The 21100-nt window shown below is 40.2% G+C and overlaps 1 protein-coding gene across 3 annotated transcripts in view; it reads right to left on the reverse strand.

Annotated features, from left to right (window-relative positions):
• Positions 1-2226: 2226 nt before the first annotated feature.
• Positions 2227-21100, reverse strand: part of TBC1D1 (TBC1 domain family member 1) — a 115418-nt gene continuing 96544 nt past the window's right edge. For all 3 annotated transcript variants that reach the window (XM_035896775.1, XM_009641280.2, XM_035896774.1), the window contains exons 16-20: positions 13851-14095; positions 13246-13405; positions 8902-9071; positions 5871-6041; positions 2227-3742 (exon numbers count right to left, since the gene is read on the reverse strand). In XM_035896775.1, the coding sequence (XP_035752668.1) occupies positions 3542-3742; positions 5871-6041; positions 8902-9071; positions 13246-13405; positions 13851-14095 (947 nt within the window). In that variant the 3' untranslated portion in view covers positions 2227-3541. The remainder of the gene's footprint in view (positions 3743-5870; positions 6042-8901; positions 9072-13245; positions 13406-13850; positions 14096-21100) is intronic.

The raw sequence follows: 21100 nt of genomic DNA on the forward strand, positions 1-21100 counted from the left end.
TGAACCACGACTTAGATCTGGATTTCAGTGCCAGCAACCAGTGAGAACCTGAAATATTTGGTGCAAGTCATTGAACAACTTTGTGACTCAATTCTCACCCTAAACAAGGGAAGACCTTCCCACATGATAGGCACTGTGTCATCATTCTCAGATTCTCTATTAAGTAATGATCTCTGGAAATAGACAAGAGGGCAAAATATAAAAGTACATCAAACAGCCAGAAGCACAGGCAGTCACAAGTACCTACCACAAACTACCACTTGCACTAGTTGGAAAAAAAAAAACAAACCAGAACCGGGTGACCGCAGTGCACCACAGCAGGTCCTCCAGCTAGGCAGTGCTGTTCACTGCTGTGGTTTTAGAGGAGCTGCCTTTTTCTTGTTGCACACCCCAACATTAATTCTTTCCACATTTCAGGCTGACCTCTCTCTGGACTACTGCATCAACATCATTCACTAGCACACTCACAATGCACACTTTGCTGCTTTTGTCATGTACCTTCGGAAGCCTAGGTTGCGCATACAAGTGAACTCCTTCCTTCCTTTTTCACTGTTTTTTCTTTTCTTCAAAAGCTAAGTATCACTCCTGGGGATTTTTATCTGTAGAAGTGAGATGGAAAAAATGTTGATTATTTCAACTTGGATTTTCCAGCAGTGGTTCATTTGGGACTCCTGCTGAGGGCCAGTGTACGGATTTGCAGGTGGGTTTTTTTTAGAACATTCTCCAAATCAGAAATTACTGGAAGACAGTACGCAATGACAATTGGTCGTACTCAGACAACAGGAGATCTAATTTTACCCATTCTTAAGGATGCTCAACTACAGAGTGTAGCTGGAGAAGGATGCAAGCACCTGGGACTAGCTCAAGGCTCTGTTGCTTCCCTCTCATACTTCTGAAGGGAAAATCCCCAAGCTTTTCCAAAGTTGGGAACTGGGTAAGTGATATTACTTTCCTCCACACTCTTCCACCTTGGCCCCTTGAACTGGAGAGGCCCGGTGACAAAAATCAGCACAGGATGGGAAAAGACATACTGAAGCAACATACCACGTATCTGCTTCAGTGTAAGCAGCAGAAAGACTTAAATCAACTATTTCATTCGTGTTCAGACCCTGGACCGGTGAATGGCATGATCCCTCACTTTGCCAGGCACGTATTTAACAAAATCTTATTAATTTGCATATGTACAAATAGAAAATTCATTTGCACCCACAGAAAATTCAACTCCTTGGTACAATGGAACAGTTACATCTATATAATCACAAAAGCAAAAAGTTGCCTGCTATCTACCACATTTGTGCATTCTGAGAACAATGACTTTAGTTCTCATCTAAGTGCACTTACTTCTGGAATTGCACAAATTCTCATTTCTTTGGATTAGAAATAGTCCTCCACTTACACTGGCAGAGAAGCAAAACATCACAAAAAGGAATGCATCCCTGGAGTCGTGTGGAACATACTTCACCTTAGTCAACATATGCAGATGCAGGTCCCAAAATCACAACTGGATCCTCAGCATGTTTAGAAGACTCTGAGGACTGACAGTTTTCATGAATAATCACTGTAGATGGTACTGTACTTTCAGGGAAAGTCTCACACAGTTCTGAACTGTCACCCCGCCAACTATGTTTTTGTTTTTAAATGTCAAAAAATGTAAAATCATAGATATAGGCATAGATTATTATTATTTTTATTGCTCTTGTTAAAAAGTCAGTGTATGAATTACGGCACTATGCCGTAAAAATGCAACATTACTGAGTGCTCTAACAGTGTGAGGTCCATTACAAAAAGATGTTAAACATGAAGCATGAGCTTCAATACGGATTTCCAAATAAAAAACCAAGCCTAAGAGGTAAATGGATTAACAATAACTGATTTATCTGTAATTTCAATACTATGTGAATACAGAGTGGATTTGCAAGAATGCATATCTAAGACATGATAGAGTCAAACAAAGCTTCTAAAAATTGAAGAAGAAATTATCTTTTTCTTTTTGACCTACATAGAGGTATTTGTTCTGCACAGTAGATGAACGTTACAGCTCTCCTATTAAACTACAACCACAACTTGTCAGGGGGATTTGCATGAGAAAAGGAAAAAGCAAAACAAACCCTTTTCTTTATGTTGCCAGTCAGAGAAAAAACTATGTGCTTTGAAATTTCAAAAATAAAACCATCAATTTAAAAAACAAAATAAAATAAAAATCACATCTTCTGGGTGAATCTCCATCATAACAAAACACCGATACCTATTAACTCTGTGCTTGGGGACTAAACAAAACTACAGCGCTATTCCTAATTCTGAAGCAAACCCAAACAACTGGATATCCATGGATATTATTGCACTTGTAGCAGTGGTGTTTTAACTGGCCTGAAAACTGCTTTCATTGTATTAAGCAAAGTGAGGTGGTTTTTTTTTTTTTTCATGTGTAATCTTACTCGAAAGATGCATTGTAAAAATAATGGTGTTCTAATTCAAACTGCCATACCCTTTATAAAAGTTTAAGCACATCTGGCACAACACGAAGTTCTTGAATGCCTCCACTATTTCACAAAACATCCCAGAGGATGGGTGGGCACAGAGTACCAAATAAAGGGGAAAAAATGACAGTGGGCATTAGTTTCCCAGCAAAAGGATGTCTTACATCACACAGCAGATCAGAAATAAATAAGATGAAACTTGAAGAGTCTGAATATAAATCCTTGGATGATGTTGCAGGAGTCACAGTCTTCACCAAACCAATGTCAGTGTATTTTGTTAAGCATAATGCAGTTATTATATACAGTATGTTTATCAGATAATGCCAACTATCAATACACTACATTAATGGTTGTTAAACAAAAAATGCACTAAAACAACGTACTTATAAAAACAGATGGCAACCCCCCAATTATGCATAGTTACATATGATGAAGTCCAGCTCTCTGGAGTCCAATGGATTGACAGCTTCAAGTATCAGGAAGCAGTTTTCTGAAGCGTGAACATCTTTAACAGAACCCAGTCAAGCTGTAGGGGAATTACACTGTCAAAAATATCTTGAGTCCAATCACAAAACTCTCTGTAAATGTTACCACCTCATAGCTGCAATGGGGCAGTCATCCATTCAAAGGTTTTACACTGCCATATCCCTTCAAAGGACCTTCTAAAGGACGTGCTATTTAACATGGTGGTGGATCTACACACAAACAAAATATGTGATGAACACAGAGCACTTAGGTTTAGAAGCACTTAAGGAAGAATCCATGACATCTTTACAGTGTTTTGTGTATGACTGCATGCACTATTAAGTTTCTCCTGCCTATTATTATGTGGCATCTTACTGTTCGTAGTATTTCTGCATACTAAGAAGAAAGAGCCTTCTCCCCGAGAAACCAGCTTCTCTGATATGGGAAGCCACCATGCCCTTATCTTGCTTTGCTACAGTAAGGCATGTACAATGAAGGTGACAATGTCAAATCCCCATGGATCACGACAAAAAGACCCAGCTCTTCCCTTTGTTTCTTTCTCAGCTCTCAGCTTCTCTGCTCCATTACAACTGTGAATGTCAGTCAGCATCCATGTGTTCTTGTCTAGTAAGTAGAGGCTTCCCATCTGTGTCACCAATCTTTTTCTGCATCTCTTCCATTGCTTTCAGCAAAGTTGCTCTCTCCTGCTCAAGAGTCAGAATGGACTGCTTCATTTTGCCTTCATTGGTCAATAAAAGCTCTACTGTGGCTTCAAGGTTTTGGATCTTTCCATTAGCCACCTTTCAAAGTAAGAAGAAAGGAGGAGGGGGGGAAGGAGGCAAAGGAAGAAAAAAAAAAAGAAATTCTTTAATAACTGAAACCAACTTTAAACTATTTTTTAAGATACATTAATACATATAAAATACTTTCCAAATGATGAAAAATTGCAAAGGTAAATGCAAGTGTGAATGTTATTAGATGTGTGTACTACAACTATGGGTTTGCCTATAACAAGAAACTTCCCTCTCTCGATTGTTTTGACTAGTTCAGAATTAAACTCAGAATATAATGCAAAGTAACGAAATTAGAAAGTTACTAAGTCTGCAAATTATATACCAAAGAACTGCAGGTTAAGATAAGCCTCTGTATGGGTCAGTTAGGAGACATTTTTGGCCAGCCATATTTGTTGAATTCCACGTGCTTTGCAAAGCAAAGACAATCCAGCCTATTTGCTGCATCCTCATTTCATCTCAGCACTGAGTCCAACAAACACCAGATTTGGAGGCAAAGGGGGAGGAGAGGATTTAGTGCAACATGCAAATAGACAACACATCTTGAAAAATTCCAAAAGTTCTCCTTCAAAAGGCTGCACACGTGGGCATTCTGCTTCATGGCAAAACAAAGTATTAGATCATTCAAACTCATTGCGTGAAATCTGTAGCTGAGGTACTTTGACAAAAGCAGAGACCTGTTTGGAACTTTCAGCACTGGATAACATTTGGGCGCAAGAGTACCGGATGGTCTTAGCTTTCAGGGAAGTATTTGCTTTTCTGATGAGTTCACAGCCCTTCATGTAATTACAGTGGGTTATAGAAGTTCATCCTTTAGGGCCAAAATATTGACAAACCATGACACACATTGTTTGGTGATGCATTTTCCTCCCAGCAGCAATGGGTCACCTTTCACCATAGGAAATGAAGGCTGATGAGGCCCACCTGCAAGACAAAGGGATCGCTCCAACACTGGAGACAGTTAAGTTCCCCATGATGATGTTAAGTGCTGACTTGCCAGCGCTCAGGTAGAGATGTGCTTTGTAAAAAACTGCTTAGGGCTGCAAAGTCTTTAGGGCTGCGAAGTCTTTAGAGGCAGGAGGGGGTGGAAGATCCCCTGATGCAGGTATCCATAGGACATCACATCTTGAATCTCATCCCAGAAATCCCTCTCTGCCATGCTACATTTCCCCCATGTGCCTGAAGCTTTATGAAAATACCTTGCAGAGGAGTACCTCTTCTTCTGACTTATCTAAGGCTTATCTTAGAATCTGAAACAGGTTCAGATCACACAGGATCAGAATTTACAGCTTTAGCAAATTTTTTTTAGGGGAGGCAATCTAAGTCTGCACAGTTGGCTAGCTTTAGTCAGCATACAGGACCCATGGGTAAGAAACCTGAACTCCTTCCTTCACCTATTATCTTACAAAGTTTATGTCTTTAACAATAATCAAGACACTTGAAATGTCTGCTTCTTATCCTTGAAATCCCCTTCTCCACCAAACCAAATGCATGGTCAAAAGTTCTATAACAAATGTCCTGTTATAAAGCAGCTAGAAAGCTGACTTCTTGAACAGTTAAGCAAAGAATACCCCTACAGAGACCAGCTGTACTGCTTCTGAAAAAGCTGCAGACTGAACAGGCATCGGGCATATATTAGACATTATTATTTCACATATTGTCTAAACAATCTGCATAAGTTTAAAAAAAAATCTTGTAACAAAGAGTATGTCTTTTGTACACAATGTATCCCATATATCTGATGTACCTCTAAATTGTGACACTAGCATTAGCTTTCCCATTCGTGATAGACTAGTATCCCTGCTGTAATAAAGCAGTGACTGAAAACAAAAATGAAGTTGAGAAAGCACTTTGTGTATTTTTAGTCATCTTCTACAGCTATGATTTTCATTACAAGAGAAGAGACAGCGTGATGAATCAACTTTTCGCTAATTGCAAGCATATGCTCTATCCATCCCCCTCTCAGAATTTCTTACGCATTTAAACTTTAAAGGCTAAACTAAATAAAATCACAAGTGGCTACACTTTAAAGTCACCGCACCAAACGCCAATATCTCCTGTGCCTTGGTGTAGGATGGTCTCTTCTGAAAAGGTGGATAAATTAGAATGTTAATTAAATATGAAATATAAATTGTACCTGCAGTTCTTCCAGAAGATCAAAGTTTTGTTTGCGCAAGCTACTGTTTGCCTTTTCTAATTTATCCAGTCTCTGATTGTCATTTAAAGATGAATCTATAAGTTCATCCTGAAGCACATGGTATTCAACTTCATAAGCTTGCAACTGCTTGGCAATATCCATTTCAAACACCTGTTGCATATAAAAATATTATTAGGTACTGTGCAGATCAAAACCACAGCTCATTCAGTGCTTTAAAATCTATGGATCTAGACTTAGATATCTAATCACCGCATACAAAAAAGGACTTAATTTTTGGCATCCACATTTCCTACTCTGGAACTGGCAAGACTGAGGCAGTAGAGTGCAATACATTGGCTTTGGATCTACTTAAAAACGTTGCTACTGATTTGCTGCCTGACTTCAGCAAAATCACTTACACTAAAGTTTTCAAGAAGTGTAGACTTTGCAGGGTATTCCCCTTTTTAGATTTCTAATTTAACGCATCTTGGTTTGGGATAAACCCTCCTAGATGTACTCAGAATTAGATGTCACTTTAGAAAAGCGTGGCCCAAGCCCATGTGCTACATGTACAAGTGTAAGGCTGAGTAGAATGAAAGCTTTAAAACTAAAAAACAGCAAACATTTCTAGGTTTATTTATAATTCCATGGTACTCCTAGGGACTGAAGGAAAATGGAATCATCTATCCTTACACTAATACACATTATGTAATGTCAAAGCAGATTTCTATTACTGTTTAACTACGAATGACCAAAACAAGTGTTCAGTCTTATACAGGAGTATTAAGAAAACCTTTCATTTTAAAAGCAGATAAATAAATTGGGGTGCACAGAGTGACCCAAAGGAAAAAAACCTGCTATTGTATTTTCCTTTTTCTAGGTTTTGGCGAACACCTGCCTTCAAATTATTCAGGAAGTACGTCTCTAATGTCCCTGAGCTAGTTACCTCCTCTGAAAGCAGTGAAGAAGGTGGTAAATTAAAAGGACAAGTGTGCCAATCACAGAACATAGCAGAAACAAAAGTTGATTTAAAAATGCATCTGGAAAATAGCCCAATAATGGAAGTTGAAGGGTTATCCTTTGGTTTTAAACCTCTTGTACTTTATTCCTTTTAGAAATGAGTCAAATATCAAATCCCATCTTAAATACCTGTTGAAATAACAAAAATTATTTCCTATTTTATTTATCTGCTCTGTCTACAAAACTTTAACTGTTGGTTATATTTAAAGAAAACATCAGTTTATGAAATGTTTCTGACACCTGTTACACAGACTATAAAAATTCTCTTATAATTGCATAGGACCAGAAACACGCATACTGAGCATCTAAGTACAGAAGGTTGAAATGCAATTTTGAGTTTGGTTACACAAAGAGAACTTTAATTTTCTGTCGATCTGAGCATCTCTGAAGAACACACACTGCTGAAATTTCACTAAAACAAATGGTGCAATTCAGCGGGGCAGATTCCTCCCATGAGCTCTGCCACTTCTAGGCTCTGTGCTCTTGAGAAGGGGTGGAAATCCCTGCTGTCATACCCAGAGTATCAAATCTGAAGGGGGGGAAACATGAGGCAAATCAAAAGTTTGACTTGAAAACTAGCTAACTGAAGGCACGCTAGGGCGTGTAGACCAAAGGCCCCACTGCAGAAGGTGTGAGGAGGATGGGGCTTAGCCCAGGAGCTGTGTATGGACTGCAGGGCTGGTCAAACAGCTGCTCTCTTCAAAGGCAGCCCTGATCAAAGCAGTGGAACTGCTCTCCCTTCTCACTCACTTCTACCTGCCCACTTTAAATTTAGAGCTGCCTAAACAGATTATCTCTCCCTCCTTCTGTTCAAAGCCAATGTTTTTCTGCTGGTTGCCTAAACACTGCAAGCCTCTCCAGAGCTGTGCATTTCAGGCTTCCAGCCTGGCAGATAACATACGATCCCCTTTGCCCCCTAGAAATCACTTGCTTTCCTTCCCCTCACACAGGCTTTCTAGTTCTCCCCTCCTTCCTTGGACAATAAGCACTAGAAGCCATTTTTCTGATCCTAATTCGAGCACATGTCCCCTGGAAGCTTTGCTGCCAGGGATCAGAAGGGAGCCCCTTGCAAGCATTCTGCAGTGTACTGCGCTGCTGCCTGCTTGCTTTATCAAGCCACAGGCTTTGCAGATCTTGTGCAGCCCTTGGTGAGCGGCAGGCATTTGCAGTTCTGCACAGTACACCCTCCATGCTTTGGACCACAAAAGGCCTTCAGGAAAACAGGCTAATATGCATCTTCTCTTTGCCTGCTGCAAATTAGATGTCAAGTGCAACAGTTAGAGCTTCTAAACAGGCAAGCCTTAACTGCAGTAATTTGTGATTTTTTTCAAATTCCATAGTTATCATCTGGAACCTTCAGCTAGCTTAGCAATACTGCACCATTTTCCCTGTCTGCCATTTAAAAAAAAGTGTATGAAGGATTCCCAGTTTTTGCTGTCTAGAGTCACTGCTCACTGCAAGAGACTGCACTGCCCCACCTACTCCTGGCAGAAATACAAAGGCACTGTTGTAATGCACTGAACCAGCACCATAAAAGCCAGTATAGACAAAGCCAACATAGGAAGACTTCTAATTTCATTAAATAAGGTCAACATGTGTGAGGCTCTTGTAAGTCAGTTTTTGCTTCTGAAATGAGACTTGGAGAGAAAGATTCTTTGGAGACAGGAAAACTCAGAAGGCTTTTAGTCCACCTTGCTGCGTTTTTTTGTGGAATATACTGGGTATGGGCTGTAATGTTGCTGCCAGTAACACAGTGTTGCACACTTCAAAAAAAAAAAAAAAGTTAATTCATTTTCATTAAAGGCCTCATAAAGTGACCATAACCAACATGTATGATTACAGAGGTGCTATACAAGTTGTATGCTTCCAAAAGTTTTCAACATCTTCAGAACTACAATAACAGAACTCTCAGCTTGAAGTAATACAATACACGGTTGTGGTTTTCCTATCAAGAACTTGTTAAAAAGAGCATTCCTTTGCATACTACTCATATGTTCAGATTATTTCATACCTGACTAATGGTCTTTTCCATCTGTACCAAACCCAGGTTGGGGAGAGTGCTTTTAATAAAATCAACAATAGTTTCTAGGTTCTCATGCTGCAGAATCAAGGGCTTGTGGCTTCCCAAAAGGCTTAAAGACACTTTAAATATAGCCTCTGATCCTTGAAGAAAGAGCATATCTGTGAAAACAAATTAAAAAGAGAGTACATCAAGCAAGCGCATCTTTTGACAAGAATACTAAAACAGTAAAATGTCCAAGGATAACAACTTCTCATAGGAGTGATCTGGAGGCTAGATATACTGTGCCAGACAAGTGCTTTTGTTACTGTGGCTACAGCTTTAGGAGTTTTGTAGGATCAAGATTATCGCTGTGAATAGCATACTTGACTAACACAATCAATTATTAATTTGTTTAGTGAGTTTTCATCCAAAACCACCCATTTCAAATTTAAGCTAAGAACACAATAAAACAGCTAGTCAGGTTTGTCAGTGCTGCCCCTTTTTGTGCATGTAATAGTTTTGTGGGCTTTCTTCTTTTGAGATGTTCACGGGAATCTGAATTTGAATAGAATTCTAATCCCAATGCCATTTAAAAATCCTAATACAACAGCAAAAACTACACCTGAAGACAAAACTGAAGGCCTAAAGTTCTGTTCTCATCTGGTGGAGAAAGCTACAAAACCTCAGTTAATATAGCATTGAACACATGAGGCTAAGCGTTCACTTTCCAGCAGCCTCAAGTTTCATGTGCATGTGCTTATTTTTAGTATGTGTCTCAACCACTTATGTTAATATTCTAATAACTACATCAATAAGTACCCTGTAATCTAAGTAATACAGCTTAAGTGTTAATATTGCAGGTGGCCCTGCATTGACAGCACCTGGCCCTGCATTCAAGCACACTGCAACCACAGTATATGGTGACCTTTCAATGCAACTTCCTTTCTTTTCTTTTCCTTTACAAATTGCCTATGTCTTTATAGAGGGAAGAAATAGAAGACTGCAATGAAAGCATCAGACAAAACCCATCTTCACAAACCCATCTGCCCACAGTATAAACAGCATTGCCCTGCATTTGACTTTCCTGCTACCCAGAATCTGCTCCTGGTTTTATTGAGGGACTTGCTACAGGCAAAAGCATCTAACAGATGAAATGATACTGATGGAGGTGGAAAAGGAAGATAAGATACTGTGGTTTTATTCCATATTTGCTAAATATATTTTTATTTTTAAAGGGCTTCTGTCTTGTTCTTTCCCTTCTTTGTATTCAAAGCTGTGAATGAAATTACAATCACTTATGAAACAGCACAATGACACTAAATAACCAGTATGTCTTAATGATAAAAAAAAACAAACAAAAACAACAGAAAGAAGAATAAAGAGAGAGAGAAAAAAACCCCACCACACAGCAAGGGAAACAACTACTAGCAAAACCACAGGTATCTCTGATGTAGTAAAGAACATATGAAAACACTAACTGCCTTTCTTAGTAAAAGCAACCTCTCTTTCCAAATTTGTATCAGAATGAAATTCCCCCTTGCGCTCTTTTGCCTGTAATGTTGAAGCCATAACTCATTTCACTTCTCTCTCTCTCTGAGAAAGAAAAAAGCACAAGTAATAACTAACCATAAATCCAGCACTTTCCTGCCATTTGTCCTAAAAGTGGTGTAAAATTTTTCAACTCTGATTTAATGTGAAGTCCAAAGGCAGGAATGATTGAAAAGTGGTAACAACAGGCATCTGCCTCAAATCTCTATTGAAACTGAAAACTATGGGAAAATGCTTCGTAAGGAAAGCTCTATATTAGGACAGGGAATGCTGAAGAACAGCTAGGAAACACGAAGTGAAAAAAAACAGGGCTGAAAATAATGCATATTTATGATTCAGCACCTGCCCCATAAAGACACCTAGATTAACTCAAGGTGACCTATAAATTGTTAATGAACGTCTGTATGAGCTGAGCTGGTAATATACGGCTGAAATCCCCCTCTCATTTAAAGTAGCAAGTACTTAACAAAGACCTGTTTGTTATCCACTCCCCACGCTTCCCGTTAAGTGGGCTGCCAGCCAACGACAGTACAGTGAAGGTACCCAAATAATGTCAGCATGACTGGCAGCCTACAGGATTAAAACCATAAAGTTTTATCTACAATCTTGAAACAAAATAAACACTATTCTACCAAGTCTCCTCCATTAGTAAGTAAACAGGGGTATTAGAGAACACATCTTTGTTAATGCTGCACTTTCATTAGATCCTGCTTGGGAGAAGTGTTGAAAGTTTGGACAGATAATTAAAAAGTTAAAAGAAGTTTTGCTATTTGACTCACAAAACAGTCTTTAGGTTAACCTCTTACTAGACCACTTCTTTTACATATTGCTTGTAAGATGCTTGCAAAAAGTATGTTCTATGGAAATCTAAAGGGCGTGGTCTGTAACAATTACATTATTAAATAGCAGCGGGGCTTAAAATATGAAGGCTTCAGAGACACCACGTTAGGAAACGGCAGTGCAATCTTACAGTCTTAGTAACCTATAGATGAGTTACATCAGCATCAAAGGGAAACATTCTTTCATCCCAAGGGTCCTAATAAGTGAGCAATGAAGAAGCACGTCTGTTCTGCAAAAGTGTGTGAACGCATGGGTCAGAACTGATCCGATCCTAACTTGCCTTGCTGCTAATGACAGCTGCTAGCAAAGCAACAGCTCTAGCCTTTCTTAGGTTTATAGTTGTGTTTCAGAGTCTTTAGCATGGGTGAAGATGAGATTTTACTTTCTAATGTAAAAAAAAGTCCAATATTCTCAACTTACAGTTCCAATAAACACTGTTTTACAGAAATTACCAAATACTTTGAAATATTAAAGACTGCAAGTGTTGGTCATGCTGGACTTCCTCTGTAAAAAACAGAGATTTTTAAGAGGTGACAGTTTCAGTCACACATCCTTTTCTGTTCTTGACCTAAAATCAGTCCTGTGAAGATCATGTATCTATGCCTTCTATTCTAATGTAAAATCTTTGCTTTCTAAAGCCTTACAATCCTCCAATGACAGATAAAATACTAATCTGTGTACTAAGGCAGAAATCCAAATATACTGGATACACAGGCACTTCTATACCCTCACTGCAGTCAATTGTCCAATTCAAAGACTCTTCTTATCATGTACGGTACTACAAATGATTAAGAATAATTGAAAGATGAACTGATTATAAACTCAGTATAAGACACTCGCATACAGCGCTTCATTTAATTCCTGCAGATTATTACTGTCAGCTAGATACTTGTCGATGTGTGTTAGTCTACACTTTGAACTGTTCCAGGGGGAAAAAAAAAAAGTTGTTTTCCCTGGAGTTAAGATGCTAATCACAGGACATGTTCCACTTATCTATACACCATCCTTTTCACAGTGATTTCTTCTAGCACTACTTTTGGCATGTCCTTAAACAGAAATAAGACAGGAATAGATGAAACTATAATTTTTTAGAAGTCAGGAAAGTGTCAATATTAATACCCTAATAAATAACTGCTTCATTGCATCTTTTAAGTGGAAATGACCAAAGAAAATGAAAATAGTTTCTCATTAGAAGAGGAGTTGGGGAGGGAAAAGCTCCAATCCACCCTGCTCATCATGAAATATACATCCATAAGATGCATTAAGGTAAATTCTTAATTGGAATTTAATTTAAAAAGATAACTTTACTTCTGTAGATTCTAAAAGTAGGTAACAGATGTAACTTCAGAGTCGAAACCCCATATGCTTCCAAACATTTTTGGAAAGTGAGATTATCAGTCAGGCTAAAACTGTAAGGATAAGAAACACTAATTTAAAAGCCCTACATTTCTACAGAGTAAATCCATTATTAAACTGCAAGGGCCATCTCTGTGTGTGTTTTAAAAACATTAACTCTCACAATAATTTTCCACTGACACTGGTGGAGACGATGATAATGGAGTAAATGGATATATTTCTCAGATGATGCCTTTGTTACATCTCTTTTCAACTTGAAACGAATTAATTGTTGGTGTTAAAGTGCCATTGTCATAACACCATGCCTTCAGGGCATCACATTTTACATCCTCTCTACTAGTGGTTATAGGGTGGGAGAAGGGTAATAATGAGGATGAAAAGACAGGACAGTTTTGGACTGTCATATGCTTCCCCCTTTCTCTTTCCATTTTACTGTAAATACTACTTCCTCCGTAAGATGAGCTCTGTTGTTGTTCTGTTCATCAATAGTAAAGAAAATATTTCTCCTGGGGGTCTGAAACAGGTTGGTAATAATAATGCTGTTCTTAATAACAGGATTCCAAATATAAGACTTCAAAAAGAACAGACAGAGATCTTAGGAAGAATTACCAAACACTCTGGCTACAAATCCAAGGGGAAACTGGGAAGCAAACATGGTGAGAAACCAGGGAGCAGCATAAAGGCTGGGGCCAATCTCATGTGCCTCTAGGTGGTTATAGAGATCTCGATGGTAGTCATGAAGAAGTCGAGACAGTTGATACATCTGGATCTGCATGGAATAAGAAAAAAAAGAGACTAAAGATAAACATGTTTTAACACTCATGGTAGCAAAGTCCAAGCTTCACACTCTTATCAGAAACAGTGAAAGATATTTGTCAATTGATGTTTGGATGGAATTGTGTGAAGAAAAGAAATACTCAGAAGCCACATAAAAGACCCAGGATGGATCACCTATGACAGGCTCATTTGCAGGGCCATTTGAACCTCATACAACACATAACAGAATTCTTCCTATTTATGGTTTTCATAGTTTTCCCAGCAGTCTTTTTATTTGAAAAGAATGCATTTGAGATGATGTATTCTTTTCCCAGATTATCCTTCCCAATTTTTGAGAACTGAATTTAAGTTCAAGTCCAGATTTTGACAATGCTATCTATATGGCATTATTATGATTTAACATTAGCACTCTTTTATTGAAAAAATTGAAATCATACCTGTAAAATTGTCATGTCAGGACGATATTGTTTTCTCAGGCCCATGTCAAACATGAGAAATTTTAGCATTTTAAAAGCATCTTCTTCACTCATATGAAGTAGTAGAACTCCTGCTACAAAACTAAGGCCCTGGCAATACCCTACTTCCTGGTCCAGAAGTGAATAGGCCTTCAAAATATTGTAGAGTGACAGCTGCCCAGCTCCCAGCTGCGCTGAGAAGTACGGATGTGTTGGAAATGTGCGCCCTGTGAAAACATCTGAAGTTAGCGACTTAAGCTAAAAAATAAGCAAAACCAATCTCCCCAACCTCCTCAGGTTATCAAATTAAACAGTCTTTCAAGAAGGTAAATCCTTTTGGAAGGTAGATTCTGAGTCAACCCACAGGAAGATCCTAAGAAAGTTAACAACAAAAACCAATTGACTCTTACACTCTGTTTTGTTACAGTAGTTACAAAATTAATTTAGAAATTGTCAGGGGGATGGGGACAGCTTATTGTTTGGGGACAGCTGAGTACCTGTTTCTTATGGCTGGCCCTTGATCAGTTTGTTAAAGGGCTTATAAGGCCTGGTTGCCTGTAATAGTAGGAGACTCAATTTAGTGGCTCCACGAGTCACCCAGTCCTCTTTTCTTGATTAAAAAGTGTTAGCTTTTAGACAACTGTGAGGATCCAGGCACAGACTAAGAACATCTGAGCTGTCTGGGTTGGGGCCCCTTCCCTTTCTCTTTTCTTCTTGTCTTTTTTTTCTCCAGTAAATATATCTCTTGTCACCTCCCCTGCCTTGCCTTGGTCCCTCCCAGTCTTATGGGTCCCTTCCTCCTTTCCTGCAGCATGAAGCTCAGACTCTTCCATGAGCTGATCCAGTCCACTAACCTATCAGAAAAATCCCCTTTTACACGGGGTTAGCTGTTCTTCCCTGTCACCCAGCTGTGTCAGCTCCAGGAGGCATCCCACGAGCACCAGTACAAGTGACAAGCGCTTGGGGAGTGGGAGTCAGTTGTTAGAGCAAAACTTTCTCTTGGTAGGAATGGGCTTTGGATCTACTCCCCACATCTCTTTAAATCCTAGCCTAAGGTAAACCGTACTAATTGTAGAGCTGTAGGAGCACAACTGAGCCATTTCCAATCCTTCAGTTCCAGAACAAGATGATGACATCCACCTCAGACTGGTTTATCTGTAAACATTCATGCAGAGCTGCCCTTAAACCAAACCAACTAGGTAACTTACACAATCAGTTTGACCCACAATATTTACTCAGTGAGTAAAAACACAATTCATTTTGTTTTGGTTTTTTCTGCAGCCTTTACAATATCAAGAATTGTGTAGCTATATATGTGCTATGATATATGCTATATACATATTATATGACAGAGTAGCTAAGAGAGGCAGCCAACAGACATGGCACTTCGTGCAGCAGTTCCTGGGCTTTGCTTCTTTGAGCTCTTGAGCATCTGGATACTTTGTCCGGGATTACCAGGGGACTCCTGGGAACCTGAGGGTACTCCTGCTGGGCAGTAAGGCTGACGCTGTGAGAAGGGTAGCTCTGGCAGCTCCTAAACAACCCTTGTCAGCTGCCTTGATGCTGGGGTACCTGTAGCCTTTGTTCTAGCTGATCCCTGATTAGGGAGGGTCACCATCGACCTGGACAATAGGGCAGAGAGCACACCCTCAGCAAGTTTGCAGATGATACAAACCTGGGAGGAGTGGCACGCAGACCAGAGGGTTGTGCTGCCGTTCAGAAGGACCTCGATAGGCTGGAGAAAAGGGCTGACAGGAAATTCACGAAGTTCAACAAAGGGAAGTACAAAAATCCTGCACCTGGGGAGCAGGCACCAGTACATGCTGGGGGCCAGCCAACTGGAAAGTAGCTTTGCAGAAAAGGACCTGGGGGTCCTGGCAGTCACCAAGCTGAACACAACCCAGCAAGGTACCCTTGCAGCAAAGGCAATTAACGGTAACCTGGGCTGCACGAGGAGAAGCATTGCCAGCAGGTTGAGGGGGGTGACCCTTCCCTTCTACTCAGCACTGGTGAGTAGGCCACACCTGGCGTACAGTCCCCAGTGCTGGGCTCCCCAGTACAAGAAAGATATGAATTTACTGGAGGTAGTCCAGTGAAGGGCAATGAGTGTGATGAAGGGACTGGAGCACCCCTCAAACAGGGAAAGGCTAAGAGAGCTGGGACCATTCAGCCTGGAGGCTCAGGGGTGATCTGATCAGTGTGTATAAATACCTCATGGGAGGGAATGAAGAAGAGGGAGCCAGGCTCTTCTCAGCAGTGCCCACTGACAGGACAAGAGGCAATGGGCACAAATTGAATACAGGAAATCCCACCTAACATAAGAAAAAAATTTTTTTTTTATTGTAAGGGTGGCCAGACACCTACAGAGGCCACCCAGAGAGGCTGCAGAGTCTCCATCTACGGACATATTCAAAACCTGAGTGAACGTGGTCCTGGGCAAGCTGCTTTAGATGACTCTGCTTTGAGCAGGGGGTTGGACTAGATGACCTCAAGAGCTCCCTTCCTACCTCAACCACTCTGTGATTCTGTGAACAGAGACATTAAAGGCTTCACTTTTACAGATTTTTTTTCAAAAACTTTTCCAAAGGGAATTCATTCACAGGAAAAAAACCCTCCCCCTATCAGATTTCCCCTGTGAAATACCTCAACAGGGAAAAAATTTGAATACTTCTTTTGTTCTAGTATTAAGCAGAGCTTGTTTTTCAATTGCCAGCTTGTTAAATACCACCCCACCCTTTAGCTACTGGAATGCTGCTGTGCTGCCAGATAATATCAGAGCTCCTGTTTCAAGAAGACAAAGCCCAGCCCGGGGCAGAGTCCTTCTGCCATCTGGTAGAGCTGTTCTAAGCCTGTCACATGGGGCACTGGCATTCAGTCCCTCAGCAGGTCTCCCCTGGCCAGGATGTCACAGAGTTGAACGTTACAGAAGAAATATTTCTAGCTTCCAAATGAGAAGGAGCTTGTGTTCCTTTGCAAAGGAATCCTCTGCCTAAATGACAAGTTATTACAGCACGGTCTAAAGGCAGACCTGTACTGCCTCACTCATGCAGCAAGGCTTCTCTCATTAAGTCATGAAGAAAAGTTACAAGCTGAGCAAGAATAAAAATACAAAAAGTTTCTAAAAAACATTAAATGGAGGAAGAGCAGAACTGCTAAACTCACAAGCTGATTTGTTTCTGAGTGCCTGGTGATAACTTCGCTAAGAATTTTAGCTTTTACTGAGGAGCAAACAACTCCTGGCCCTGCTGAAAAGAGACCCTAAGTGAACTGTGATACCTCAAGAGCTCCAGAATAAGCAAGTAAGTACCTATTGCTTTATTTCTGAAACGTAATAAAACAAACCATAATTTTCTACTGTGTTCAGCAAACACTCAGTGATGAGTACAGTGGTTTCCTACATTGACAGCATCTGGAAGTCAGTTCACCCTACCGTACTGAGAGAAGAAATCATCTACTGACCATGACTTTGGTGTTCAGGACCTGAAACCCCCAGTGACTGCAGTGGTTGTGCAGGTGGGGCCACAAAAGGAAATACACAAAAAAGCCTTCACGGAATTGCGGCTTTGTTCTTGTCCATGTAATGAAATAGCACTGTGACCCGTGAACTGGGCCAGGAAAGTGGCTGCTGTACTTCACCTCTGCACCCAGATGCACACTGCCATCCTCATTCTCAGGAAGCACTATTTACAGCTGAAGATGCATCGATTCAACCAAGCGTGAGCAACACTGTTACGGCTTTGGGTCACACTGTGTTAGCAAGACCTTAATTCAGGAAAGCTTTTTTAAATATTATAACCACATGTTACAAGAACATAGTTTTTTCTCTCAAGGGACAAGTGCATACTTTCAGAAGGATTCTTAAAGATTTAAGAGAAAACACTTCTGATAGCCTGAAGGAACACAAGTCAGAACATGCAAATTCCTTCTAGCTGCCTATCCAGTTATGCTGTCTGTTACTGTGCAGCACTACTTTATTCCAGTGTGAATCACTAGGAAGTCTTCAGCTTCCCAGTTTCATCTTACTGAAATAACAGGGCCCAATCCTTCTCTCAGCTAATGGGCTAGCAAATAGCTCCCTGGCAAAACAACTCTGCACGAAAACCACCATGAAGTTACCGATTTGCTAACACATGAAGTCATTTGTTTCTACAAGCAGAGCACAGGGCTAAGATGAGAAAGTATTTGTGTGCAGAACCAGGCAGAAAATATGAACAGCTTGCTGAGCCAGCAAGCCCCAATCTGCTGTGTGAGCCAAACAAACTCAGCCTGACTGTGCTCCCTACCGTCCAGGAGTTGTCCCACATGTCTCCCCTCCGCTGAAGGCATTCAATTCATTAACCCATCACAAAACTATTCACCCCTTACTGAGGCACTTCAGTACCACAGAATCCCAACATTCATTGCCAGGGGGTATCAATACCAGATATGCTGACTTGACTGATAGGTACTTCCTAGCGAATGATGTTGGGTTGCACATAAATGTCTCTCTCAAGAACAAAAGACCCCTTCTGGCGCTGTGCGATCCGGGGAAATTCCTAGACTTGGTGTGACAAAGTCTGGAGGGAAACAATTTACCTACATTGCAACTGCCTATTCCCAGCTGGCATTAAGGCTCCTTGGAGTGTTACTATCCCAGTGCCAAGTGGAAACTTGGCAAGCCTGCCAGGTAGGTGACAGTGAAGGTGGCATCGACCATCACCCTCCCCACCCCAGCTCATGCCAGTTTCTGCAGAAACATGTCTGTTCCACCAGATTCTTGTTTTCTGTGCACTGCCTTGATATTTTGACTCACTTTACCAAGTGTTGCAAAAAAGGAGAAAATATTCTCATTTATCCTATAAAGTTTAGGTCACCATCTAAACTTGACAAATCTTCTCACAGTTCAGTACCTGCTGAAGATATTCTGCACATTGAGTTATTAAGAAATAGGTGCCCCCAGACAGCTCTGCGTATAGGTGATCCCTCATCAGGCAATTCTTCCAGGTGGAATAAAGGGGGTATAGACTTTCGATTGCAATGAAAAATATTCAAATACTGTTTGAGTAGTTAAAGAGAGCAGAATTATGATGGGACAACTCTGTACTGCTTCTTTACAGAAGAGACATAAGTGAAAATAATACAACAGGTATTAAACATTCAGATCAAATAAAGTTGTTGTGGTCTAGCCCCAGTCGGCAACCAAGCGCCACACAGCCACTCGCTCAACCACCCTACCCCCCCTGTTGGGATAGGGGAGAGAATCAGAAGGGCAAAAGTAAGAAAACTTGTGGCTCGAGATAAGAACAGTTTAGTAACTGAAGTAAATAAATAATAACAACAACAAAAATAAATTGTAATGAAAGGGAAAACAACAAGAGGGAGAGAAACAAAACTCAGGAAAAACAAGTGATGCAATCGCTCACCACCCGCTGACCATGCCCAGCCCATCCCCGAGCAGTGATTGCTGCCCCCAGTTTATATATTGAGCAAGACATCATATGGTATGGAATAGCTTTTTGGTCAGTTTGCATCAGCTGTCCTGGCTGTGCCCCCTCCCTGCTTGTTATGCACCTGGCAGAGCTGGAGAAGCTGAAAAAGTCCTTGAGTGGTCTAAGCACTACTTAGCAACAACTAAACTATCAGTGTGTTATCAACATTCTTCTAGTACTAAATCCAAAACACAGCACCATACCAGCTACTAGGAAGAAAATTAACTCTATCCCAGCCCAAACCAGGATACAGGTACAAATTTTCCCATAAATTTTTATCATTCTATCACATGATATTTGGTTACTTGCAGTGCATAACTTCCCCTAATGGAGTTTTTCATGGCAAATTTATTTAATCAAACTTAGTGATCATGGACCTCTTATATTACCCCACACAACTCCTCAGACCCAAACCACAAACCCCACAACACAAGCCTGTTCTAAATTCTGTCATGCTCTGGAAGATGTTGTTAATTTTTTTCCTTTATTAGGAAAGAGCATAATGAACACTGAGTTCAGTGTGGGATTATCACACACACAGGACTTGGGATCCTGTTGGAAAAACACCAGATCCTGGTTTCTCAATGAACTGAATTAAAATATCCAAGGGAGAAGAAAACAGTATCTTAAGAAAATCCACAGCTGTATAGTCATAAGGATAATCTGTAGATTATCTGTAAAAACTTCCAGTAACTTGGTTCAGATGGCTTCTATTCAAACACAAATACTTTTGCCAGGGTAAAGGTTAGACATGTGAACATCTGTCTCAACAATCACATATATTTGAATAATTATTGTCATGTTAGAAACGTGTTAATGACTGCAAGAGATTCCACAGAATACTTAACCCATCTGAGGAGCAGCCATATGCTGCCTGGGGGCAGGACTGGAGAGAAAAGGGAACAGCCTTCATGAGGGAAGACTGACAGGATACCAAAACGTACCTCCATGAGGTCTACAAAACAAATGTCTTGACTTGCGGGAGCTTCAAGATGGTATTGATACAGACCTTAACAAAAACATCTGGGAGCAGCAGTGAACAGGGACAGTAGCAACGTTTAATACTGATCCACATCTTTCAGGCCATACTGACTTTTGGTCTTATTAAATGTTCCTGGGTTTTGTTATCGTCTTAGTCTAGCAGTGGCAAGAGTCAATCAATGAAAGACAATCTCACATCAAGGAACTAAAGGTGATAAAGGAAGAGGACCAGAAGAAGTAAAAGGAAGGGTTATGAATGGCATAATTTTTTGAAGACTGCTCTTTTACAATTATCTGGAGCAATCTCTTCTGCTCCTATCCTAAATCAGTAATTTCATTCCATTTAGATTTCCCTTCTCTTATTTCCTTCTAATACTAGAAGAAACTTTCTGAGCTTTGAACCATAAGTGTGAGGGGAAAATGGAAAACTCTACTCAAGAAGACCAAAATTCTGCCTGTAGCCTGCCTACCTACCAGTCGCTTCAATTTTAAGAGCCTTGGTTCCTAACTTCTCTCTACTAAAGTCAATGGACTCCACAGACCAGTTCACTGTGCCTAAATCAGGAGCCAGCTACTTGCTTAGACTTAGGCAGTGTAAATATTATTAAGAAGAGCTTCTTTCATAATTGTTTTAATACAAGTAAAAATACCAGCTGCTAGCAACTACCCATTAAAAAAGAAAAAAGCATAAAACAAAACTTCTGCATTTTTTCAAGTAAAAGTCTTTAACAGAGACAGCAAGCACTGCACATCAGGAATGAACAGCACACGATTCAACAGTCT

This window comes from Egretta garzetta, unplaced genomic scaffold (genome assembly GCF_000687185.1).
Source record: "Egretta garzetta isolate BGI_Z169 unplaced genomic scaffold, ASM68718v1 scaffold256, whole genome shotgun sequence".
Taxonomy (NCBI): Eukaryota; Metazoa; Chordata; class Aves; order Pelecaniformes; family Ardeidae; genus Egretta; species Egretta garzetta.